The sequence below is a fragment of the Cibotium barometz genome, chromosome 1 (assembly GCF_041138505.1).
Source record: "Cibotium barometz isolate CiBa-2024 chromosome 1, ASM4113850v1, whole genome shotgun sequence".
Lineage (NCBI taxonomy): Eukaryota > Viridiplantae > Streptophyta > Polypodiopsida > Cyatheales > Cibotiaceae > Cibotium > Cibotium barometz.
Window position 1 is genome coordinate 47803506 of NC_141046.1, and position 27149 is coordinate 47830654.

Below are 27149 nucleotides of genomic sequence, written 5' to 3' on the forward strand. Positions count from 1 at the left end.
TTACATCAGCCGACTAGCATTTTATACCATTTATGGTATTTTATGGGAGTCGTGAGCATTTCAGTACTGGCCGACTGCAGCCAAGCTGGCCGACCAGCACAGTCCCCCATATAAATAGAGACCTCAGCGTTTTAGTCCACCATGGCATCTGATTGCAGCGTTCAGCCCATCAACGTATTCAGTCCAGCATAGCATACATCCCGGCATCCAACAGTGTGTTCTTCAGCGTTTCTAGTCCAGGAGGGCTGGGAACAGCAGTGCATCCACGCATCACAGCATTCCAGCATTCAGGCCCCTTTCTCAGCACATTGCTCTTCATCGTTTCTCTTCCCAGAAGCCTTGGGGTCTGCAGTTCAGCATCTACATCAGTAATCAGCATATTCAGCCATCTTCCTAACTCCTACATAGAGGGATACCAGCATACAAGTGGTGGAACTCAGCATTGGAGTCAGGACAGCCATCCTTCATCATCCTTCAGCATGTTTCCCTCTCTTCCAGGGGTAGACATCATCTAGGACAGCATAGATCCATTTGGATCTCATTGTAACCGCATTCATCATCTAATATAGCTGCATTGCATTGCATTGACACATATTTGTCTATCTCTTAAACATCATTAAGTGCAGTTTAGTTAGACTAAGGTTGTGATTACTACGGTCAAAGACCTCACATGTCACAGTTTGTAGATACCATTCTCCACTCCGCCTTCCCGTACAACTTGGCCTGTTTCTTTGTCCGTAGAGCAACATAATGCTCCTCAAACTCCACTCGGAAGCCAATGTTGCAAACCTCATGCACTGACAATAGATGAAAATCAAGTGCTGGGACGTAAAGAACACGAGAGGAATGCTTCTCCCCTTTGCCATCGGGAATAATCTCCATCTTGCCCTAACTGTGAATCGGTATAGTGGAATTGTCGCCAATGAAAATGCAACCTGACTGCCGTTTAAGATCCTGTAATAACTCTCGGGAAGGAGTAATGTGCCTGGAAGCACCACTATTGAGAATCCACTCCCGCGTATCCCTGGCGGTGCCTCCCTGCTCAAAGAAGATGAAGCATCTGTGTCCATAATCTCCAAGGGCACAAAAGCTGGAGTCTTGCCTGCTGCAGTTGAAGAATCAACACTCATCTCGATACTCCGATTAGGATATTTTCTCCAATAGTGGCCTTTCTCGCCACAATTGTTATAAGTCTGCTCGGCCTTCAAAGCATCACACACTGAATCGGGCTTCTTCTCAGAAGACTTCTCCGATGAAGACTTCCGTTTGTCCTTATTGTTGTTGTTGTTACGGCCTTTGGCTAGTCAAGGCCTTAGAACCTCCACCCTGTGGAGGGTTCGTAAAATGCTCTTCTTGGTCCAAAACCATAGGCACAAGCTCCTTCCATGTGATGGTGCTAAGCCTCCCACTGGTGATCAAAGAGGAGTAAAAAGCTGAATACTGAGAGGTCAGATGAGACAGCAAAGTGATGGTCATGTCCTCTGAAGATATCTCCTTCCCAGCCTGAAGAACCTCTTGTTGAAGAGCCTGCAACTTGTTGATGTGCTCCCGCATCGTCTAAGACTTTGCAGGATTCATCACCCGCATCTGCACTTCCAAGGAAATCCGCTTCATGGGTGATACCTTGTTATATAGAGAAGCCAACCAACAACAATGAAATCAGCCAAGTCATAAGACTCCAAGACAGACTCCATCATTACCTTCCAGATGTCGTAGTTGGTCCCGTCTGACTGTCGATCCACCGGGAATGTGGGGAGAGTAGGGATCTGCACGTGCTTCTCAGCCATCTCAAGCGAATTTGCCATCTCAAGGGTTCACAAGGTCTTGTGAAGGAAGGGTGGGTGGGAAAAAAAAATGAAGAAGAGGCTGCAAACAATATGCAAGGTGGCTGTCCAACGGTGATGGTGAAACCGATCCCGTCAAGTGGGAAAGACTCAATTGGACACCTACACGTTTAATAGCACAACTTTAAAACCACAAATATGAAATGGACAACTTAAAAATAACTTGAACTTTAAATGAACAGAAATGGAAAGATGGACACCAGCACTGGGGCCGGAACGGGCCGACCCCCCCCTCAATATATGATATATTTATTGGGAGTATTTAAAGAATACAATGCTCCATGGGTTCTGAGAACCAGATGATGTCCATGTACATATGAAAACAATACTAAACAAAAAGCTCGAATTTCGATGTAGAAAAACTTGGAGCAGAACGACCACTAGTGTGGTCCAATCACTACGGTCCTGTGCTTTCACTGGACTCCGCGGAGAGCACCACACTGGTGTTCCGAGACCACGCACAGACAGGCGCTCTCGTACTAACGCCTGGCTCTCCCGATCTCAGCACCTTTGGACCGAGGTTCGCCCATATAGCTTGGACAACCCGGCACCGAACGGGTGTAGGCCGAGCGGGACGAATCTCTTACCAGATTTAAACATTAAATGCTTTACTCAAATCTGAAAATTACTTACTTGTAGATGGTTGATAGAAGACCAAAACTTGTAGTGTTTGTGTAGTCTTTGAAACCACCTTTGTTGGAGAAAGAGTAGCCACGTGGTGAACCTCCAAACAAGTTCCACCACAAAGGGCACAGCTGCCTGCTGTGGTTAAGTACAACTTGAGCCGCCAGAGGTTGTACGTTGTAAGCAGGTACACAGCAGCCGCCTTGAAGGGTGTATGCGCAGCAGTGGTAAAAGGAAGAGATGGCAGCCTCTTGTATGGATGGTGAAGCAGCCGCCAGGTGTATAGTACAGCCAGTCACCTGGAAGAGTGCAACGTGGAGTAAACAGCTGCCTGTAGAGTAGTTTCAGCCAACAGCAGAGGGTTGCCTGTAGAGAGTCAGGCGCAGCCGGCAGTTAACACCAGCGCACAGTTGAAGTGGCTGCAGCCAGCCTGTAGGGAAGGCGGGCACAGTAGTTAATTCAGCCGCCTTGGGGAGTCAGGCGCAGCCAGCCTGTAGAGGGTGGTTCGCAGCAGCCAGCCGACTGGAGAGAGGGAGAGACTGTCGCCAGTAGCAGCCAGTCTGCAGGGAAGGCAGCCGCCTATATGGAGGAGCAGCCGTACAGCAGCAACAAGGTGAACTTCAGCCGTGTAGAGGAGAAGCGATGGATGATAGCCGCCTGGTTCTTCACGTAAGAGAGAAGCGATCCATGCCACGCTTGAAGAGGTAAACCTTTTTTAATAAAAACTGAAGTGTAGTTAACCTTAGTCCTACCTACGCATGCATGAAGGGGACTAGTGGGGGTTGGTTACCATGCCCACCCCCACACTCACTTAAAAGTGAGGCTCCCCACCTTGGCCCCAAAGTGGGTGCCCAAAGGGGGTGCCCACTTTTAAATGAATGTGAACCCCTAACCTTATAAAAATAAAGGGTTAGAATTTAAAACATTAAAACAAACATGTGCGACATACTTACCACCTGTTCACATGCACTGAAACTTGTCAGAATACAGGGCACACTTCACGACTCACTGGCAGGCGTCCCCGCTCAGTAAGTAACACGTCAGGCAGGCAAACACACGAATACATGTCATGCGAAAACAGTTTCAAGCATACAAATCATGTGTGCATATGCAAAAAGTAACATGGACATATCTCCCGTTCATGGAACATGTACAAAATATTTGTCGGCACAAAACTGGCTCGACATAAAACATAAAAACCTGGTCTTCCTATGGAGTGACAGTCCCATAGGTAAGACACAGTTCCAGGCACGAGTTTCCCTAGGTGTGACAGTCCCATAGGTAAAACACGGCACGAATACTGGCTCTTCCATGGCGTGACAGTCCCATGGATCGAACACAGTCCAGGTCATACACGGGTGGCACTGATCTGGCTCCCGTCCATACAACACCATCCTGCTAACACACGGGTGGCACCAGTCTGGCTCCCGTCCATGTCAGCAAAATACTGGCCTCTTCACATGAGACACTGGCCTGGCCTCAAGTGAACGAGACGCAAAAATGTGGGAATGGACCAAATGGTCGGCCAATTGGTGACATCCCCCCGGGCTTCTAAAGAGTTGACCTCAACTTAAAAGCCTCAAGATATGCCTGCAGCAATTGCGGATAATCTGCAAAATATTCCTCATTTACCCACTTGGCATCAATAGGCAAATAATTCTTAAACTTCACAAGGTATCTCCTGGAAAGCTTTCCTGCAGGTAGCTTTCTCTCCTTGTGAAAAACAATCTGTTCTGGCTGGAGGATCTCCTCAAGCTCTTCAATCTCTGGCGGATCTTCTGTGACAGGCTCATCAGGATCTGGCCCCACATATTTCCGAAATAGACTCACATGAAAAGCATTGTGAATCTTCCAATGACTAGGTAAAGCAAGCCTGTATGACACTTCATTGATTTTGTGAATCACCTTGAAGGGTCCATAATAGCGAGGAGAAAGCTTAGGATATGATCCTTCTCGTCCTGGCCTCTTCCGAAGCCTAGCCTTCTCAAATTTCAGCAATACCCAATCACCTTCTTTGACTTCCATGTCCCTTCTATGCTTGTCAGCAGCCTTTTTATGCTTATCCTGAGATCTTGCAATGGCTGTCCGCACTTGACCAAAGGCAACATCCAAGTCACGAACATATTCATCAGCAGCAAAAATCTCATCCTTGGTACGAAGGATGGGTGGCAAGACCACTCTGCCATAAACAACCTCAAACGGAGCCTTTCCTGTGGAAGCATGGATTGTATTGTTGTAGGCAAACTCAACAAGTGGAAGATACTTCTCCCATGCACTCTTTTGATCTGCCACATAACACTTCAACAAATCCAACACAGCTGAATTTGCAGCTTCACTTTGGCCATCCGTTTGGGGATGATAAGCTGATGAAAACTCAAGCTTAGTACCCATATTATCAAACAAAGCCCTCCAAAATAGGTTTGTAGTCCTGGGATCTCTATCCCCAACAATGGATTTAGGCATACCATGATGCTTGAAAATATTAGCAAGAAAAAGCTTTACCATATGATCAGCTTTAATGGTTTTCTTGACGGGCAAGAAGTGAGCTTGCTTGCTAAACCTGTCCACAATAGTCCAAATAGCATCATTCCCATGCTGGGATCTAGGCAAATCCATAATAAAATCCATCGTAATACTTTCCCAAGGTTGTGAGGGAATAGGCAATGGCTGAAGCAAACCTGGAGGCTTTTGCCTGTCAAATTTCACCTTTTGGCAAGTAATACATGCACGCACATAAGCCTCAATGTCTTTACGCATGCTTGGCCAAAAGAAATACCTCTGAATCATGCGAGTAGTAGGCATAATACCTCTATGACCAGCATAAGGTGGAGCGTGACATTCGTCCATAACCTTTGGACGCAAATCCTTCACCACACATAGGCAATTATCCTTCATGAGATAACCCTCATTGATAACATAAGAGGCATGTGAATGACCAGCCATCAAATCAGTCCATACATGGCAAAAATCAGCATCCAAATGATACAAATCTCTCATAGCAGATAGATCTCCATGAGAGGCCACTGAGACTGCAGCAATATAAGGCCTCCTAGATAGTGCATCGGCCACCACATTTTTCTTTCCTGGAGTATGCACAATCTGAAAATGAAACATGGAAAGAAAATTTGCCATTCTCATTTGCTTCTCTGAAAGCTTGGTTTGAGATAGAAAGTATCTCAAGCTTTGATGATCTGTCTTGACTACAAATTCAGCCCCAAGAAGGTAGTGTTTCCAAATCTTTAAGGCGTGAATTACAGCCAAGAGCTCTTTCTCATAGATATCCATATGAAGCTCGGCATCATGCAAACGACGGCTCTCGTATGCAACTGCATGCCCTTCTTGATTTAGGACAGCTCCTATGCAATCACCACAAGCATCACATTCAACCACGAATGACTTGTGCAAGTCAGGAACAATCAATACTGGACCACATATGATCGCATGCTTGAGCTGCAAGAAAGCATCTTGTTCCTTTGAAGTCCATTTGAAAACAGTTTTCTTCTTCGTGAGATCATGTAGAGGAGTGGCAATCATAGCAAAATGCCTTATGAAACGCCTGTAATACGAACATAATCCCAGAAAACTTCGTACTTGATGTACGTTTTGCAGTTCGGGCCAATTCCGAATAGTCTCTATCTTTGCAGGATCCATTGTAACTCCATCCTTGGATACAATATGTCCTAGATAATGAATTTCAGAAAGGAAAAACTCACTTTTCTTGGCATTGACGAAAAGTTTATGCTTCCGCAACTCTTCGAACACTGTGACCAAATGAGTTCTGTGTTCCTGCTCATTCTTGGAGAAAACCAAGATATCATCAAAGAAGACTCCTGTAAACTTGCGATGGGATCGGAATATCCTATCCATCATATGATTAAAAGTAGCAGGAGCATTGGTGAGACCAAAAGGCATTACCAAGAATTCATATAATCCGAAGGCTGTCCTGAATGCAGTCTTATGGACATCTTGTGGCACCACACGTATCTGGTGATAACCACTCTTCAAATCAAGTCTGCTAAAGCAAGCTGAGCCATCAAGCTTATCCAAGATATCATCAATACGTGGAATAGGAAATCTGTTCTTGATGGTAAGCTTGTTCAAAGCTCTATAATCTACACACATACGGAATGATCCGTCCTTCTTTTGAACAAGAAGCACAGGAGAGCAGTAAGGTGAGGAACTGGGCTGAACCAAACCTTTCTCCAAAAGCTCATTAACCTGCTTCATAATTTCTTCTTGTTGTGCAGCACTCACTCGGTATGCGGGTTTGTTAGGTGGAGAACTACCTGGCACAAGATCTATGCAATGATCTTCGGGCCTTTGGGGAGGTAATTCACCTGGCAACGAGTCAGCAAAACAGTCTTTGAATGCATTAAGAAAATTCAGCCTATCATTAGACATAGCATCCACACTTTGATGATTTGGCACAAGACTATCACGCACAAAAATCAAGTACGCTGAAAGACTCTTTTTCATTGCTTTATTAATTTGGATGTGTGATACAACTGGGATGGAGTCCCCTTCTTTGCCAGCATCAATAAAGTGCATGCGGCCTTTATGCATAAAAGAAATCATATTGGACTTGTAGTCTTTGCGGGGCTCAAGCCTATGATGCCACGGCTTGCCCAACAATACATCACATCCATTCAAAGGAGCAACTAAGAAATGCTCATTGTCAAGATAGCCCTGTATATGAATACGCAACTTCCCAATCAAAGGAGTAACCTGCACCTCTTTGCCAATAAATGCAGCTTCAGCTTCAATCTGAGGTCCCATGTTTTCAACCTCAATACCCAATGCAGCTGCCATTTGCATAGAGATGAAATTGTCAGTTGCACAGTCATCAAACATGAATAATGCGGGCTGATCCTTGATTTGCCCCCAAGCCTTGCAAACCATTCTCTCTTTAGCATCATGACCTGTATTACCTTGCACATCAGGAACTGCATGAACATTTGCTTTGGTATGCTTGTCCTCGTGCTTTGGTTTGCGATCTGGGCATTGCCGGAACATGTGGTCTTTGCTACCACAAGAAAAGCATTTTCCATCCTTAGCATATTGCTCTCTTTGCTCCGGGGTTAAGCCAAATTTGTTCTTTCTTGGGCCCTGTTCTTTATTTTCAGCTTTACCACCCTTGTAAGGCTCCCGGAAGTTCTTTTTAGGTGGCTGTCCACCCTTTTGCTGATTTGGGGCAGCCTTGTCCTTTGCCTTGGAACCTCCTTGATCTTGCTTGATCTTGAGTACCAATTGCTCTGTAGCAAGGGCAGAAGCTGTGAGTTGTTGCAACGTATGTTTTGGGTGCAATTCAATACCCGATCTATAAGCAGGTTGCAATCCAGAACGAAACTTCCTCTTTCTTTCCTCCTCAGAGATTAGCATGAAGGGAGTCACTTCCAGCAACACTTTCCAAAATTTATTCACATACTGTTGCACACTCTCATTATCTTTTTGTTCCAGCCTGTCCCACTTTTGAGTGAGAGTTTGCTCTGCATTGGGTGGCAGGAACTGAGCATAAAATCTGTCTTTGAATTCCTTCCAAGTAGAGATGGGATCCTTGGTGATCTTTTCGGTGATCCACCAATGGGCAGCAGTGCCTTTCAGAAACATACTAGCATGGCGCACCTTCGACTTTTCTGTAAAGTCTTCATCGCTAAAAGCAATGTCGAACTGTGCCACAAACGCTAGCACCTTAGAAGCATCATGTTCACCATGAAAGACATCAAATTTGACAGATTTATCACCTGCTTTGAACTCCTTGAGCTTCCTGGCATGAGGCTCATGGTCCTCTCTTTTTCTTTTCCCCTTATCCAACGGGGTAGCCCTGTCTGCATGGGCTCCATGGGCCGTCATAGAAGCTTCATGGGGCACGGTGGCATGTGCTCCACGAACTCGAAGCTCAGATGCATGTGACTTACCTGCATATGGCATGGTCTCTCCATGAGACAACTCAGAAGGCAAAATTTTTCTGGAAGCAGACCTGTCACCATGAGATACATATCTTGCATGCATGTGACTTTCGTGCCCTCCATGAGCACTGGCATACATATTTCTGTCAGGCTTAGTGCCTTGGGGAGAGGATGCATGACGAGAGGTGACAGTCACCTCTTCCTTTTGCATATAAGATTTCAGCCTCTGGGATGCAGGATCTCCATGCTTTAAACGAGGTGGATTTCTGAATTTTAGCTCTCCGTCATCCCCCTCTTTGATATCACCTTTGCGAAGGAGATAGGCAAGTGCCAACTCCCTTGGTTTCTTGCCCACTTCACGAGCCATAGATTCAAAGGTTACATCAACCATAGCATCTGCCTTCCTGGCTTCAATAGCACTTTGCAGATGAGGATCTTCATGCAAAAACTTCAATTCTTGCTCTTGAGCCTGCAAAAGTTTTCTCATATGTTCCATTTCAGCCCTCATAGCATCAGGGTCTTGTTCAAGCATAACTGTCTTTCCTGGAGACAGTTGACCTTTGGATTCACTATCCATAACCCTTTCAAGAGGCTTGTGTCTACCTCGCAGGGCATCAGACCCACGAGAAGCACTAGAGAGACCCCTCGAATTTGGTACTTCCAAAGGGTTGCCTTGGCTGTCCATTGTGTTCAAAGTTTGCTAAAAGCGGGATGTCCAATACACAGGTTCGTTTCCCCACTAGGAAGAGGGAAACAACCGTGCTCTGATACCAATGAAACCGATCCCGTCAAGTGGGAAAGACTCAATTGGACACCTACACGTTTAATAGCACAACTTTAAAACCACAAATATGAAATGGACAACTTAAAAATAACTTGAACTTTAAATGAACAGAAATGGAAAGATGGACACCAGCACTGGGGCCGGAACGGGCCGACCCCCCCCTCAATATATGATATATTTATTGGGAGTATTTAAAGAATACAATGCTCCATGGGTTCTGAGAACCAGATGATGTCCATGTACATATGAAAACAATACTAAACAAAAAGCTCGAATTTCGATGTAGAAAAACTTGGAGCAGAACGACCACTAGTGTGGTCCAATCACTACGGTCCTGTGCTTTCACTGGACTCCGCGGAGAGCACCACACTGGTGTTCCGAGACCACGCACAGACAGGCGCTCTCGTACTAACGCCTGGCTCTCCCGATCTCAGCACCTTTGGACCGAGGTTCGCCCATATAGCTTGGACAACCCGGCACCGAACGGGTGTAGGCCGAGCGGGACGAATCTCTTACCAGATTTAAACATTAAATGCTTTACTCAAATCTGAAAATTACTTACTTGTAGATGGTTGATAGAAGACCAAAACTTGTAGTGTTTGTGTAGTCTTTGAAACCACCTTTGTTGGAGAAAGAGTAGCCACGTGGTGAACCTCCAAACAAGTTCCACCACAAAGGGCACAGCTGCCTGCTGTGGTTAAGTACAACTTGAGCCGCCAGAGGTTGTACGTTGTAAGCAGGTACACAGCAGCCGCCTTGAAGGGTGTATGCGCAGCAGTGGTAAAAGGAAGAGATGGCAGCCTCTTGTATGGATGGTGAAGCAGCCGCCAGGTGTATAGTACAGCCAGTCACCTGGAAGAGTGCAACGTGGAGTAAACAGCTGCCTGTAGAGTAGTTTCAGCCAACAGCAGAGGGTTGCCTGTAGAGAGTCAGGCGCAGCCGGCAGTTAACACCAGCGCACAGTTGAAGTGGCTGCAGCCAGCCTGTAGGGAAGGCGGGCACAGTAGTTAATTCAGCCGCCTTGGGGAGTCAGGCGCAGCCAGCCTGTAGAGGGTGGTTCGCAGCAGCCAGCCGACTGGAGAGAGGGAGAGACTGTCGCCAGTAGCAGCCAGTCTGCAGGGAAGGCAGCCGCCTATATGGAGGAGCAGCCGTACAGCAGCAACAAGGTGAACTTCAGCCGTGTAGAGGAGAAGCGATGGATGATAGCCGCCTGGTTCTTCACGTAAGAGAGAAGCGATCCATGCCACGCTTGAAGAGGTAAACCTTTTTTAATAAAAACTGAAGTGTAGTTAACCTTAGTCCTACCTACGCATGCATGAAGGGGACTAGTGGGGGTTGGTTACCATGCCCACCCCCACACTCACTTAAAAGTGAGGCTCCCCACCTTGGCCCCAAAGTGGGTGCCCAAAGGGGGTGCCCACTTTTAAATGAATGTGAACCCCTAACCTTATAAAAATAAAGGGTTAGAATTTAAAACATTAAAACAAACATGTGCGACATACTTACCACCTGTTCACATGCACTGAAACTTGTCAGAATACAGGGCACACTTCACGACTCACTGGCAGGCGTCCCCGCTCAGTAAGTAACACGTCAGGCAGGCAAACACACGAATACATGTCATGCGAAAACAGTTTCAAGCATACAAATCATGTGTGCATATGCAAAAAGTAACATGGACATATCTCCCGTTCATGGAACATGTACAAAATATTTGTCGGCACAAAACTGGCTCGACATAAAACATAAAAACCTGGTCTTCCTATGGAGTGACAGTCCCATAGGTAAGACACAGTTCCAGGCACGAGTTTCCCTAGGTGTGACAGTCCCATAGGTAAAACACGGCACGAATACTGGCTCTTCCATGGCGTGACAGTCCCATGGATCGAACACAGTCCAGGTCATACATGGGTGGCACTGATCTGGCTCCCGTCCATACAACACCATCCTGCTAACACACGGGTGGCACCAGTCTGGCTCCCGTCCATGTCAGCAAAATACTGGCCTCTTCACATGAGACACTGGCCTGGCCTCAAGTGAACGAGACGCAAAAATGTGGGAATGGACCAAATGGTTGGCCAATTGGTGACAGATGGCCGCCTTCTACCCGATCTCCAAGTCCTGAATAACCCAAGAAATCTCCAATCAGCACCACAAATCAGCAAACCCTCAAGCTCCCACTGTGTCCAAGCTTCAAGCCACCTGGGGCTCTGATACCACGTCGGAATGCACAGCGTAAAAATGAGACACATGCTGTGGAGAACAAAACGCAGAAGTGTAGAGAGAGAGAAGCTGTATAAACTCTGCTATATACACATGAAACCGATACAAAAATAGGTGTGGAGGCAAGGGTGGTATTTATATCACCCTCCAGTACTGGTCGGCCAGGTCAAAACAACCGACAGGCAGCTTGAGATGTCCACTACTGAAGAAGATGCAATCGGCTAGCAAAAAATCAAGTTGGTGAGGACAAAAATCCAATTGGCCAGGACAAGTGCAGTCGGCCAGAGAAATACAGCCCCCACGACCAGAAAAATAGGGAGAAATATGGAAAAATAGAAAAGGCTCCTGGGCGGGCACACCCACAACAAAGGCCCTCATTGTACAGACAGGAGATGATTGCTAATAGGATCTGGCAACGGTTTATTGTTAACACATGTATGGAAATATCATGAAGCACCCCCCAAAAGGAGTGTTTGTTGTACAAGCTTCTCATCTTCCCTTGTAATCAAATCCCTCTTCAAACATATAAAAGATCTTGTTTCTACCTATTTTGGCTTAGAGAGAGAAAATGTTCTAGAGAGAGGTTATTCAGATTTTAGATATTTTGGATGAAAAAATATCTCTTCTTATTAAAATAAATTCCTCCGAAACAGAGTTTCAGAAGGTGCATTAGAAATCAATTATAATCTGTTCAAAAGGCCTTATCCTAGGGATCCAGATTAAGGTTTTGAGGGGCCAACCAGATTCATCCAAATGTGTGGAGGAGATAAATAGAAGAAATAAAGAAAATCCCCCTAAAAATGAGTAAATACTCACATAAGATAAAGAGTGGACTAAGGACCAAAGGAAATACTAAAAAAATGAATTTTTGACACCTCAGAGTGGACTAAGGACCAAAGGAAATACTAAAAAAATGATTTTTTGACACCTCAGAGTGGGGATTCTCCCTCATGAAGGAGGCGCCTATTTCACATGTATGGTGGAGTTATAAATTCCCAAAAATTGAGATATTTCATCTCTCCTCTCTCCTAATTCAAGTCTAGTTTCAAAAAGTAAGCTAAACTGACCCAAAAATGATCAAAAATTGACCAAACTGATCTGGAAAATTCTAGAATCAGTTTGCTTGGCTAGAAGCTCACTTTTTCCTATAAATAGAAGCCTCCCCCTTTGTTGAAGCTTAATAGTGTTTTATGCACTGTTACTCTACTTCTCCCCAGAGCCAAAAACTGTGAATTTATTAATAATTCATTCGTTTTTGACCATTCTCTCTTCTAAAGAATTGGTGGCTACTCTTGTTGCAAACAAGAGTAGATTCCTCAAACCATCAAGCCAAAGGAAAGCTCCCAGAAATTCATGTAAGTTAGAAATCTTACTTTTTCTTTATTCTTTTAATGGTTTTTTAATTTTTGTTATCTTTAAAATGATAAATTGATGCTATGCCTTATTGGAAAGGCTTTCCCTCTCTCTTCATTCTTAAATTCAGCCTTTCTTTATCCTAGTTAAGTAATCAAATTGTTAGAATTAAACTTTTCATATTGTTTCTCTTTTAAAAGTGAAATTTGATTAGTTTAGAATGCTTTAAATCAATAAGGGATAATTTTTAAGTAATTTAAGGTTAGGAAAAATTGAAAAATGGTCAGCCATACAAAGGAGGTTAAAGCAAAATTTTCTTAAATTTTGTGAAATAAGTTTTATCTTTTATTATTCAAAAAGAGTAATCCCCATCGTTTGTGTATTCTAAAAGTGTTATTTTCATTCTAGGCATAGAAAAATGCATAGTAGAAATATTTTTATTATAAAAGTTTTATTTCCATTAAAATTAAATTCAATGCATAGAAAGATGCATATTGATTGTTTTTTATTATTATAAAAGAGTGATTGTCATTAGATTTAAATTCTATGCATAGAAAGATACATATTGATTATTTTTTTAATTATAAAAGAGTGATTTTTATTAGATTTAAATTCTATGCATAGAAAGATGCATATTGATTATTTTTATTATTATAAAAGAGTGATTTTCATTAGATTTAAATTCTATGCATAGAAAGATGCATATTGATTATTATTTTTATTAGAAAAGAGTGATTTTCATTAGATTTAAATTCTATGCATAGAAAGATGCATATTGATTTTTTTTTATTATTATAAAAGAGTGATTTTCATTAGATTTAAATTCTATGCATAGAAAGATGCATATTGATTATTATTTTTAATTATAAAAGAGTGATTTTCATTAGATTTAAATTCTATGCATAGAAAGATGCATATTGATTAGTTTTTATTATTATAAAAGAGTGATTTTCATTAGATTTAAATTCTATGCATAGGATAGGGTTAGGCTAGAATCAGTAGAGTTTTAATAATAAAATTGATCAATAGAAATACGCTTAGAACTCGAATAGTGAAATGATAACCTGAAGACTTCTCAAATGAATAGATCAACGGCTGTGCCTGATTTAATTAGGAAAAAAGCGTTGATTCCTTCAAGTTAAGTCTGTAATAGTTTCCTTTCTATCTGGTTTATTCAAATGAAGGTTAGTTTAGTATCTTGACCTCGTTAGAAAAATTTGTTAAGAAATTCAAAATGCTGGAATCGTTCCCGTTTTTCGGGCATGGGAAATTTTCTCGGTTTCGGTTTTCGGAATGACCACCAGCTTAGTCTTGTGTCCGGACATTCGAGGGCGAGGCCTAGAGTGGGAAACCCCGCCCCGTGCAAGAGGGAGCTGCTTCCGCTCTGCCAGCAATCGGGAATCCGGTGCGCGGAGGGGGCAGTGGGATCTCACATCTCCAGCTCCTGTAGATTCATTGTGGCTATTTCTCCCTAGTTGTTGTCTTGGGGGCCTGAGCAAGGGTGGTTGGAAACAAGGAGGTGGAGAGTGTGTGTGTGTGAGAGAGAGAGAGAGAGAAAGAAGAAAGAAAGATATATTAACGTCTACGAGAGGCCAAAGTCGGCCTATGAGACAAAAAATAATACAACTGTGTTCTTCCGGTCATCGGAAGAAAAGAAAAAGAAAGAAAAGGAAAAGAGAGAAAAGAAAAAGTGTGCATGTGTCTGGATACAACCATGAATCATCATTGATCGGTGGAGCCCATATACAAACAATATAAAGGGGGGTGGGGATGTGGATGGAGTGCTAAGGCAAGATGTATCTCTATATGCTGAAGGGGTAGTACAAGCATGCTATGCAGATCTATGTCTAACTCCATCCAGTGCCATAAGAGGGATATAAGATATCATACATCACCGATGCTGAGGCTGTGAGTGGCGTGAACCTGCACCCTGAGTCTGAATGAAAGCGAGCTAGCCTCTCCTGTGTCTCCATCTGGTGTCTCATCCGGATAGCTGCTATCTCTCGGTGACGGAGTCGGGGTGCTCTGTGTCCAGTCTGTCTAGGTCTCCTCCTGGCTCTCAATTCCTCTGCTCTTTGTGTGGTCACCCCACGTGGTACATCAGCTGGCACTGGCATAGCTCTCTGGAAGAAATCTGTGAGCTGGGACTGTCTCCCACCCCTATTGGGAGCGGGTGTATGGAGGAGTCTCTCTCTAGAACTATGAAGCTCTAGTAGTAGTCTGCCAAACTGTCGTTGGTCCGAGGCCTCCATCCAGTGATGTAGTGAAGAGTGCTCCTCAAACAATCCTGCATATCTATCTCTGACCTCCTGGTGGACTCTACGTCTACATACAAAGTGATCCTCAGTCTCCACCTCCTCGCGGCACAATCTGCATATCTGCTCGGCTCTGGGAACCCGTGCCGCCCTCCCAGCCTCTATCTCTAGCTGATGTGATGAGACTCATAGCTGTCCAAAAGCAACGTGAGAGCTGTGTGGCATGTATACATCCATATACCGCGGCTGCTGTATAAACCCATCCCCTGAGATGCTCATAAAGTGGTCTCTGTAATACAGCATCTTCGGTGGTAGTGGGCTCTCTGCTGCTGTCCATGTCTCCTGTATGTAGCGCTGCCATATGTCCTGTCTCATCACTCTGTTCCTCTCATTGAGAGAGAGGTAACCTGTCACCAGCCTGGACATTTCCCAGTGTGAAAGGGGTCTGGTGGACTCCAGGATGTTTAAATATTTGGAAAGTACAAGCTTTGGGAATGGGGGATTATCCTAGAATACAAAGGATCACACTCCTAAAATTTAGGAGAGTTGCTATTTTTGGCCTGACTCCGATTGAAATTCTGTTCTCGTCATTACATCTGGAATTGAATACCAAGAGTTGGCAGAGTGCCTATGACAGAATGTCTACCAGTTGGGATATTTTTAGAGATAAAGTTTATGGAAGGACCCATCTCTTAGATTGGGACATGTGGCAAGAAAGTGGACCAAAGTGAGACAAGTGGCCTGATACTTGTTAGAAAGTGGATCAAAGTGAGACAAGTGGCCTTGCACTTGTCACTTCAGCTATTGTGTGGCTCTCCACTTGTCATCGTCGTAACCTTCTCTTGCCATTTTAGCTCATGGGAGGTCCAAATCTATAAATTGGAGCTCTCTCTCTTCATTAATGGAGGCTCTCTTGCTCATTAATGGAGGCTCTCTTGCTGCACACTAGCCTCTACCACCGTTACAGGCTGCCCTAATGATGGCTACTCTCTTTCTCTCTCTCTTGAAGGCTACCCATGAAGAATACCGGCTGTTGGGGACTGTTTTGGAGGCTTCCATCGCGAAGAAATATTGAAGCTTCTGTACTTGCTGTACCAGCCATCGTACCGACTGTACCAGCCACTGTACCTGCTGTACCAGCCCTTGTACCGGCTGTACCAGCTTTTGTACTTGCTGTACCTACTGTACCAGCCAGCGTACCGGCTGTATCAGCCACTGTACCTACTGTACCAGCCACCATACCGGCTGTATGGAGAGTTGTACTTGCTGTACCCTTTCTATTGCATGAAGACTCGTTGTTTTTGGGGAAGAATCAATACCCACGCGGAGGTATATGGATTATATTGTTGGCTTGGCATTTCTACAGCCTATGTTCCGGCTTGGTTGCCTTGTGTTGGGCTGTGTTATGGCATTTGTATATGGATAATCCGGCATCTCCCGTGGGGAGAGTAAGACCCTCAAAGCTTGTACATGATATTATTCTCCTTGGGTAATAAAATACTCCAAGGGGGGGGTCGGCCCATTCCGGCCTCTATGCGGTGTCACACGTGCAAGCTCCATGTTCAGCATTTGTGGATGTTTTGTCCAGCTTTTATGTTCTATGCAAAGTGATGATGGATATGTGTTAAGGCTGTGGCCATGTTTAAGTGTTTTAATATGCATTGATGGTATCAACAAGTGTGTCAAAGGCCCTAGTCCCCTGGGCACCCGCCGCGAGTTACATTGGTATCAAAGCATAGGCTTTCTTGGAAGCGGAGGCTTCCTTCTATCAAGAAGGAAAAGAAAAGATCTCAAGTGGAGACCGCACTTACCATCATTGCTGTTAAGCATGGCCAGCCGCTTCATAGCTTATGAAGCAAGAGCATGAGCAGTAGATAGCTTGTTGATCTAAGGATTTATGAATTCAGAGAATTTTATCGTGGAAGTGTGAAGTTGGCTTTATGTGCACACGTTTAGCACTCTTTCCATATGGATATTGTGGATTATATTATCAAGCTTACAGGCAAACTATATGGAGATATATCTCAGGATATCTTAAGGATATGGTGACGAGATATTTCTTTTGGCTTCATGACCAACCTGGCAAAGAAAAGCTAAGTATACTTTGAGTTTGCAAAGTTGGTGCTTTCGCTATTTACTATGAAGTGTTTTTGATGTTCACTAATCCTTGTATAGCTATGCAAGGAGAAAGGTGTTGTTGTTTGCCTTGAGATGGTTTCAGGGAAACATTGTTTATGGCTCCGTTTAATGGGATGAATTCTTTTCATGGCTCCCTTTATTGGAATGGATTATATCCTTGGAGATTTCTTTCTTGGACGAGATTTATATAGACATTGGGCTTCACAAGCAATTTCTATGGACGAATCTGTCCGAGTTTATAGAGAAGAAATCTTTGGATATCTCATGGATATGATGCTTTTATGGATAAAGTCCACCTCTACTCCAAGGTGTGTGGTTAGCACAAAGTATGTGGTAAGAGGTATGGTATACAAGTCTATGGATTCCTGGACTTCTTTTCTAGGGATTTGGATCCATCCTCACGTTTAGTGTTCTCTTGTCCTATGTGCTCTCTTGAAGATTGTTTCTACCATGTGAGGGTGGAACAATGGAGAGCAGATGGAAGGGAACATGGGCACTTCAAAGGGTAGTGACAAGAACAACATACCCTGTGTAGTGTTCTCTTGTCCTACGTGCTCTCTTGAAGATTGTTTCTACCATGTGTGGGTGGAACAATAGAGAGCACATGGAAGGGAACATGGGCACTTGAGAGGGTAGTGTGAGTTGGTGGCCGAAATGCCTACAAACTATTGGTGGTCGAAATGCCTAAACACTATGTGTAGCAGAAATGCTTATGGAACACCAGGTTATCTATGCCTGCGAGACAGAGTGATTGTTTTATCTTGTTACTTGAGCCCACCTCTCATCCAAGGTGTGTGGTCAGAGTACCAACATGGAGTGCAAGTGGTAAAGTGGACATGACGGGACTTATGTCTATGCCAAGGGTCATGTGGACCGATGTCTTGTTGGCAGGAGCCTTATTTTGTCTCGCCCATTTACTTGGGACATGGATTATGATATCTGGACTTATGGGACTGATTTGTCTCGCCCATTTACTTGGGACATGGATTATGATATCTGGACTTATGGGACTGTTTTTGTCTCGCCCATTTATCTTGGGACATGATTTTGATATTGGTATTATGGAGACTTATTTAGTCTTGCCCATTTCTTTGGGACATGGATTCTTCAGTTATATTGGATTTTTGAGACTGTCTCGTCTCGCCCAATCGATGGGACATCTTGAATATATGGCTTGAAGCTTAAAGTTGCGTACAACTTTTAAGAAGTTGGGGAGGATGTCACCAGCCTCGACATTTCCCAGTCTGAAAGGGGTCTGGTGGACTCCAGGATGTTTAAATATTTGGAAAGTACAAGCTTTGGGAATGGGGGATTATCCTAGAATACAAAGGACCACACTCCTAAAATTTAGGAGTTGCTATTTTTGGCCCGACTCCGATGGAAATTGTGTTCACGTCATTACATCTGGAATTGAGCAGATACCAAGAGTTGGCAAAGTGCCTATGACAGAATGTCTACCAGTTGGGATATTTTTAGAGATAAAGTTTATGGTCTTAGATTGGGACATGTGGCAAGAAAGTGGACCAAAGTGAGACAAGTGGCCTGACACTCGTTAGAAAGTGGATCAAAGTGAGACAAGTGGCCTTGCACTTGTCACTTCAACTATTGTGTGGCTCTCCACTTGTCATCGTAACCTTCTCTTGCCATTTTAGCTCATGGGAGGCCCAAATCTATAAATTGGAGCCCTCTCTCTTCATTAATGGAGGCTCTCTTGCTCATTAATGGAGGCTCTCTTGCTGCACACTAGCCTCTACCACCGTTACAGGCTGCCCTAATGATGGCTACTCTCTTTCTCTCTCTCTTGAAGGCTGCCCATGAAGAATACCGGCTGTTGGGGACTGTTTTGGAGGCTTCCATTGTGAAGAAATACTGAAGCTTCTGTACTTGCTGTACCTGCTATACCAGCCACCGTACCGGCTGTACCAGCCACCGTACTTGCTGCACCAGTCCTTGTACCGGCTATACCAGCTTCCGTACTTGCTATACCTGCTGTACCAGCCACCATACCGGCTGTATCAGCCACTGTACCTACTGTACCAGCCACCATACCGGCTGTATGGAGAGTTGTACTTGTTGTACCCTTTCTATTGCATGAAGACTCGTTGTTTTTGGGGAAGAATCAATACCCACACGGAGGTATATGGATTATATTGTTGACTCGGCATTTCTACAGCCTATGTTCCGGCTTGGTTGCCTTGTGTTTGGCTGTGTTATGGCATTTGTATATGGATAATCCGGCATCTCCTGTGGGGAGAGTAAGGCCCTCAAAGCTTGTACATGATATTATTCTCCTTGGGTAATAAAATACTCCAAGGGGGGGGTTGGCCCATTCCGGCCTCTATGCGGTGTCACACACGTGCAAGCTCCATTTTCAGCATTTGTGGATGTTTTATCCAGCTTTTATGTTCTATGCAAAGTGATGATGGATATGTGCTAAGGCTGTGGCCATGTTTAAGTGTTTTAATATGCATTGATGGTATCAACAAGTGTATCAAAGGCCCTAGTCCCGTGGGCACCCGCCGCGAGTTTCATTGGTATCAAAACCCCGTGGAGCAGACTGATCATACTGAAAAGGTGGCAACCGCTCAATGTCTATCCCATGATGCGAGAACCACTGTAGCAGCTGTGCATATCAAGATCCAATGTGTCCAGCCTCGGCCAGCTGTTTGGATGCCTCGAAAGCTCGGCGGGATAATCTCTCCGTGGGCATCTCCCTCATCCTGTATATAAAGGAGATCGTCTGGAACAATGCCTCCACTGCCATAGGTGGTGCAGCAAACTCAACTCGAACAATGTCGTGCGGGACGGATGGTTTGCTGCGTATCATCCTCGAGAGCATCAAGATCTGTGGTCTCTCCAGCTGTACCCATGTGGAGGCTGCAAGCCCTGGTGCCCAAACCGCTACTGCATACATCAAGGCTGGTGTCACTAATGTATCAAAGAGCCACCCCTTCGTGCGGGGTTCCTGAAAATGTGCCTGATGACACTGACGCTCAAGGCCAGCAAGAGTTGAGAGAGAGAAATGAAATGATATATTAACGTCTTCAGAAGGCCAAAATGACCTATGAGACCAAAAAGGTTACAACAATTGGTGGATGTGATACAATGTCTGTGTAAGGAAAGCTAAAAACAACTAAACAACTAACTGAAACTGAAACAACTGAGGAAAAGTATGGTACTAGGAGCCTAGGTAGTAGATATAGAGAACTTGAGAGAGAGAGAGAGAGAGGGGGGGGGGAGAAAGGGAGAACAGGGAGGCAGATAGAGAGAGGAAAGAGAGAGATGGGGCCCAAGTGGGCTGCCTTGGGTGCCTGAGTGAAGGAAGGGTGGGTGGCTGGCTGGGTACAGGGCAGGCAGGGTACACTGGGCAACAGAGAATGGCGGGTTGAAGGAGGGAGAGATAGAGGAGGCCAAACCAGTCAGCAATGGAGAATGGCGGGTTGAAGGAGGGAGAGATAGAGGAGGCCAAACCAGTCGGCAATGGAGAAAAAACGACAAAAAAAACGTCTGGAAAACCGTCTTTTTGATCGTACCGTATTGGCCAGGTACGAAACGAAACGATCCGGTACGAAACAGACCGTACCGCAACGATGAAACTATCATGGGAAAAAAACGCCTAGATCTCGTACTGTTCGCTCGTACCATTTCCTGTCGGCTTTTACGTACCTGTGGTGCGGTACACGTCTTGTAGATAACTATGCTACATCCTTGGAGAAGCTCCCCGTAGTAAGACCTGGCGTCCCATACCACCTGGCCACACCCTACATGTGTCGTCATGGTGGACATCCCTGATAGGCCATTCTCAACGATGTCAAACCAGACGATTGTAGTAACTTACGAGCTTAGGTTCCGCTTATGTAGGCCACTAGGCTTTATAATTAGCCCCAATGCTTAACCCTATCATTACTTACAGCTATACTTCCACTTATAAGTTTTTTCCTACGTTAGGGATATCTCCCCACTAGGCATCTTATGTCCAACCTCCAGCCTGACATTGCGCCTGCCTTGGACATAACACTTAAGTGACAAGTACCAGCACCCAAGGCTTCAGATTTGATCTACGTAGCTCATGCCTGACATGTCCCTGGACGAGGGCTAACAATGGGGTCATGGCATACGAAAAATAAATCCTTACATGGTTCTACTACTACTGGACAAGTTTTGTTGGAATTTGGAGTCTCTTGTTTGTGAACACTCCCTATGAGTGATTTAGATATTATACTTGCTTGACATAAGCAGTGATGTCATCCAAGAGAGCCTATAAGGCTATAAAGCATTGTACTTTGTGAACTTTAATTCGTCAATGAAAAGCAAATCATTGAGGCCTATTTTTCATGGAGATGTGTTGCCACAGAGATAGACTATTCAGGGCACAAAAACCAGGACGGGACACATCACAGAGAGTTCTCATATAGTTTTTCGCCCAGATAAGTTGACAACCCCTGAGGTGACCAGACGTCGAGCAGGAGGGGTCCTTGCTCAGGCAAACCCACCAACGGCTTACCCAGAGCACCCATCAGCGAGAGGGGTCACCATTGAGAGAGCATACCAGATCCGACGGGCCCAATGTCCATGCCCACCCAGGTGTAGACCCTCGACACAACAGCTCCAGATCAAATCAACAATCAACACCCCCCCCCCCCAAGCAGTGGATGTGTATCACCTCATAGATGTAGATATGGATGGCAGACACACCAGCGACATGATGCACACATGCCCCAAGGCCCAAAGCCTTGGGGCTTTAGCTAGGCAGCATTATTTTGTCTTTTTCATTTGTTTACCAGTTTTTTGTTGCACATAATTTTCGTAATCCCTCATGTCTCATAGACCTTATGGTCTTTTGAAGACGTTTGATTTAACTTTCTTCTTTCTTTCTATACACACACCATGGACATCTTTGATCCACCATAGCCTAGCTTGGATCTTGCAACCCTAGACCTACAATTGGTATCAGAGCTTGGTACAGCCATGTCCATTTAGCAGGTGTTGGACGTGCTGCCAGCACCCCTGTGCACGCTGCCGATTTACGCTCCAGTTCTCCTCGTGCTGCCATGTGGACTCTTTGTGTCATGAGGCACCTCCTGAGGAGCAGTTGCTACACATCAGCCACCGCCATTGCACCAGCAGAGCTCGCCCCCACCAGCAGCTCTTCCCTGAGATCCGCCCTGCCCATCTGCTGCCTGAGTTTCTGAAAACCACCATCCTCAGCTGCTCTGTGTGCGCCCGCTTTTGCCCTTGTGACAGTCGACACCAACTCGCCTGCCGCTCATCACAGTCACTGCCCACATCAGTGCCTGGCCTCAGCATCGCCATTTGGTTCGCTTACTGCTCTTGCCATGTCTCACATCCAGTTTGTTGCCACCTCTACTGATGCGCGTTTAGTCCGTCACCCACTATTGTGCACAACGTCCATCACCAGTCTCCCCCACGTGCCTGTCCTCGACTCCTGTCCAGCGCTCGCCCACTCGCCCACCGTTCACTGCCTGTCGCCAGTCTTCACCCATCTCCAGTAGCTACTGTCACCTTCAGCTGCCCTGCCTGGTCGCTGACTATCACCTTTACTGGCAGCACCTCAGCCCATCTGCCACCTGTGCAGTGCCACCACATCAGCTGTACTTGCAGATCCATGTCAGCAGTCGGCAAACAAGTTATTATTTTTGAGCTGACTGCATCCTTTTTTTTTTCTTTCAACAAAAAGCTCTATCCAAGGTACCCAATTTTACCCAATTTGAAAATAAACATAATATAAAATTGCTGAAGACCAAGTCAGCTTTTACGGACAATGATTCCTTTCAATACTGTGAGCTAGTTTCTTGCTGAAAAGTGTGTTGTCTGTGTGCCTTGGATTCAGGTGGCCGTTTTCATGGTGGGGGGTTGGCACGTTCTGGGTTTGTTGCACAAGAGCAAGATGGTCTTTTAGGCAGTGGCGGGCCAATTGTCCAGAGAAGTATGCTCCAGACATGTACACCTGATCGGCATCATGCGTCTGGACGGACAAGCCGAATGGCACAAACTGGTGAACAGTACCATCCTGCACGTGGAGGAAAGGTACAGCTCTTTGCATTGAACGGATATTGCTGCTCAGATGCTCCAGTTTTTCATGTTGCAAAGGGCGCAATCTGCAGGTGTCACAGTACTCACGCCGAGAGGATAATGATTCTGTTAATGATGAGACCTTTGGGTCAGAGGAATGGTCGAATGAGGACAGGTCTGAGCAAGAACGCCAGCGCAGAGGTCAGTATTCATCTTTGACGAGTGCATACAGTTTTATATATTGTGTTTGCTACGTGAGTGGCTTCTCACAAACGCGGTGTTGACTGTGTCAAGCAGATTCATTTGAACAAATGCGGAAAGAGCAAAGAAAGAAGCCCAAAGAAATAACACGGAAACATGATGACAATTGGATCTGGGATGGTGGGCAAAACAACGAAACTTTGTTGTCTTCTTCACCAGGAACCCCACACTCATGGTCTTCCAAGGATGATCCTTTGAAGGCACACAATAAACCTGCTGGCACCACATCAACATCCCGCCTTCTTGTTCCTCCTGGATTCTCTAAAGCTTCTCTTCAGAAATCAGGCTCACGAAAAGAAAATAATGAAGCAAGCAAGGTGTGTATACCATCAGCCCACTTCTTGGCTGCTGTGCTTGCAGTAGCACTCTGCATGTGAACTGCCTGATCTTATGCATGGATGTGGGTGCACACATGCACGCAAATACAGCACACACACACACACACACACACACGGGAATGTACAAAATGACTGCCACGAGTAAATTTATTTAGGATACCTAGGCTTACCAGCTAATTACACACAGGAATACCTTGCCTCAAGTAATCCTTTTTGGATACTCAAACTTACCATTTAACTACACCCCCACACATGCACACATGTGGGTGCGCACACGAATTCACAGAGCAAATGGAAGTTCTGCCTCAAGCAATCCTCTTGGGACACTGAGGCTCAACATCCAACTAAAGAGCTACTGTAATTCTTTGCAAGGTGCCACGATATCATACTCATGGCACATGCACTGATTCATTTTATTCTACTTTGAAGCGAATCTCCATGACTTATGCACATTACACAGACAATGTATTTTAGTTTGGAATATGATAAGAGATTGAAGTGCAAAGCCTTGTTACACCACCTTACATGTCTTTATTGTCTTGTAGTAGACATACTGGATCAGTTTTCAATTATGTTTAAAATATTTGTTTAGTCATTCCTGATTCAAGTAGAGGATGGAGGCTTGCTGCTTTTTACTGCAATTGTATTATGAGGTTTAATCGATTTCTAAATCATGGGGTACACCCCTGTGCTTGGAATATATCTGTCTATCATACCATGAGATACAATCGGTGTAAGCAGTGATGTATACATGTTGCGTCGTTGCTATGCCAGGTTATTCTGTGAAGACATGTACTGGGCAGTTCACGTCTGCTCAATCTGTGCATGTTTGTACGGACTCTTTCCAAGTACTAATTTTCTGTTTTTTCTTGTAGGCGTGCTTATCCAATGTGGAAGATGAAGACATGCATGTTGTGAAGCAGAAAGACCTTGATGACGGTGTCAGACAGAACAAAAGAGATGATTTAAACACCATGTTGCTGGAGAATGTATGCTTGCCTTTTATGTCACAACCTGCATTAGCAATTTCATAGGTTATCCTTGTAATTTACTTCTGTTTTTTGGTTCATAGGATCAACTTACGGACAAAAGGGGTGAGACTTCTTCACCATTGCAGCCACCAGTGGTGTCAAAATTTGCCCGCTGGTTTCCCAGTCAAGGTAAATGCAGCCAGGGCTTCTAATATGGGATTTCTTCTCATGGATGTCCTTATGTTAACCAGAATTCCTGATTGAATTTTTGGGCATATAGAGTGTAACAATTAAGTCACAATTCCAGGGGAACATGTTGCAAAAGATTCTGCTCAGCAAATGAGTCAGACCTCTAGTGCGATGACGATGAAGAGTGAAAATATGGAGTCCATTTGGAGCACGCAAGCCAAACTTCATGATGAAGGTACATATATTGAAACAAGTGAGCAAGTTCAAAGGGAATGTCTTTAGTCATATCTAGAATTAATTAAGGGATCTTTAGAATGGTACATGCTTAGAATGTTTTTGGGCTAATATTAACTTAGATTACTGAACCTCATTGAGGTGCCTTGGTCAAGCTGAAGGGCATGACTGCAAACTCAGACGGAGTCCTTCCTGTCCTGAATGTGTTCTTTGAAATAGCAGTTTTAACAATTCACATTTGATTGTAACCACTTCTGGGAGAAGATTCTGGCACCATCAATTTTCTCTTGAATATATACAATTGGCATCAGACTTTTGTGCGATGGTTTTCACCCTTTTTCAAATTTCATTCAATACAAAGGTCAGAAATGTCCATGCCTCTTTCTTTTAGAGGAGAGAGAGTCAATGGATAGTTTGTTGAAAGCAAAAAGATAAATTGGAAAGAAAGAAAGAAAGATATATGAACGCATGCAAAAGACCGAAGGGTCTATGAGACCAAAAGTTACAATGAATCCATGAGTAACTAAATCATGGAATAACAAACTGCTGACACCATCGCCGTCGCCATCGACAGTCACCAGGGAAAAAAAACAAAGCCCACGATTTTGATTACAAAACAAAAGAATTCAAAGCCCTGAGGTTTTTACTCAAAGGTTCTTAGGGATAGTTCCCGTGCGGTGTATCTCTACAAAAAGAATCTCCTTTCGGTGGTTTGTTTCTTGAAGCACTTGGCACGATCTATGAAGCAGTAGCTCTACACGGCTTCCGCATTCATCGGCTTCGACAACCATACGACCAGGGGACTCACTTATCTCTTCTCCTTTAAATTTTTTGTCGTTTGGTACTTCTTGCATATTATTGGTTAAAAATGGAATCCAATCACTCTGCCCCACAATCACCGAAATTTGTCCCTCTTCGCCAACAAATGCATGATTTGCGGGAGCAAATGAATTTATTTATGAATGATATCCACACTATGATAACACCTATAGTATCTCAGCCGCCGACTTCGGATACCCATCCCTTGGGAAATCGTGAGGGTGGTTGCAGATACAGTCTTATCTTTAGAGGCTAGTCGCGGTTACCAGTTTCTGGTTACAGAACTTATTGTAATGAAGGGTTCGATTGAAGGGAAACTAGTGAAGGTACTCTTTGATATGGCCTCTAGCTATAATGTGGTTAGTTCTCAACTCGCAAGAAGTTAAAGTTGAAAACTCAACCATTGCCATATCAGCACATAGTTGAGCTAGCAGATGGCAAAGGAACAGAGGTTTGGGACCAACAGGTTGTAGGCCTTGGTCTCACCATTCAGTCCTACTTTGAGGAGCTCAACTTTTCGACTAGCACGTTTTGATGTTGTGCTAGGGAAAGAATGGCATGCACGGAAGAAGCCTCTTATCGACTTCGCAACACATGTTTTTCAATTTATATATGAGGGGAGGACGCATCACATTAAAGGTGAGCTAGATCTACCCAAGAATGCATTAATCACTACTACACAGATGCTTAGAATATTGTGGAAGTCCCACGTGTTGCCACGTGTAAGGGTCGTAACAAGAGATGTGGTATTTGCTGAAAGTTCAGTTCAGCCCATGCTCAGCTTGTATAAAAGTCATGATTAGGACACGTTGAACAAGACGTAAGACACATGAAACAGCCAACAAATCAGCCCCCTTCCATGGAAGAGATTGAAGATTGTTACATGCACTAAGGTTGATCTTGGTAACGTACAACAGGGCCGCCTTCATACCTTAATTCGGTGAGATCTTTAGCATCCATTCACAGAGTATAGAGAGAGAAGAGAATAGAGGAGAAGTAGACGACATAGTATTGGATCCCAATTACCCACTGAAGGTGCCCCCCCTGCAAGCAAGAATATTACTTCTTTGGAAAAATGTTGTACAATGCTTGAGAACTAGCGATATGACTTCCCAACGCATGGACGAGGAAGACTGTACGTCGGCTGAGTATCCACCAATCCAAGGGCATTGCAAA

At 44.5% G+C, this 27149-nt stretch overlaps 1 protein-coding gene across 3 annotated transcripts in view; it reads left to right on the top strand.

Annotated features, from left to right (window-relative positions):
- LOC147642100 (uncharacterized) overlaps positions 1-27149 on the top strand; it is a 66070-nt gene that overhangs the window by 22027 nt on the left and 16894 nt on the right. For 2 of the 3 annotated variants that reach the window (XM_086802873.1, XM_086802881.1), the window contains 6 exons: positions 22980-23176; positions 23254-23362; positions 23459-23739; positions 24636-24749; positions 24833-24920; positions 25039-25155. In XM_086802873.1, coding sequence (XP_086658999.1) covers positions 22980-23176; positions 23254-23362; positions 23459-23739; positions 24636-24749; positions 24833-24920; positions 25039-25155 — 906 coding nt within the window. The remainder of the gene's footprint in view (positions 1-22979; positions 23177-23253; positions 23363-23458; positions 23740-24635; positions 24750-24832; positions 24921-25038; positions 25156-27149) is intronic. The other variant, XM_086802890.1, reaches the window with a different exon arrangement.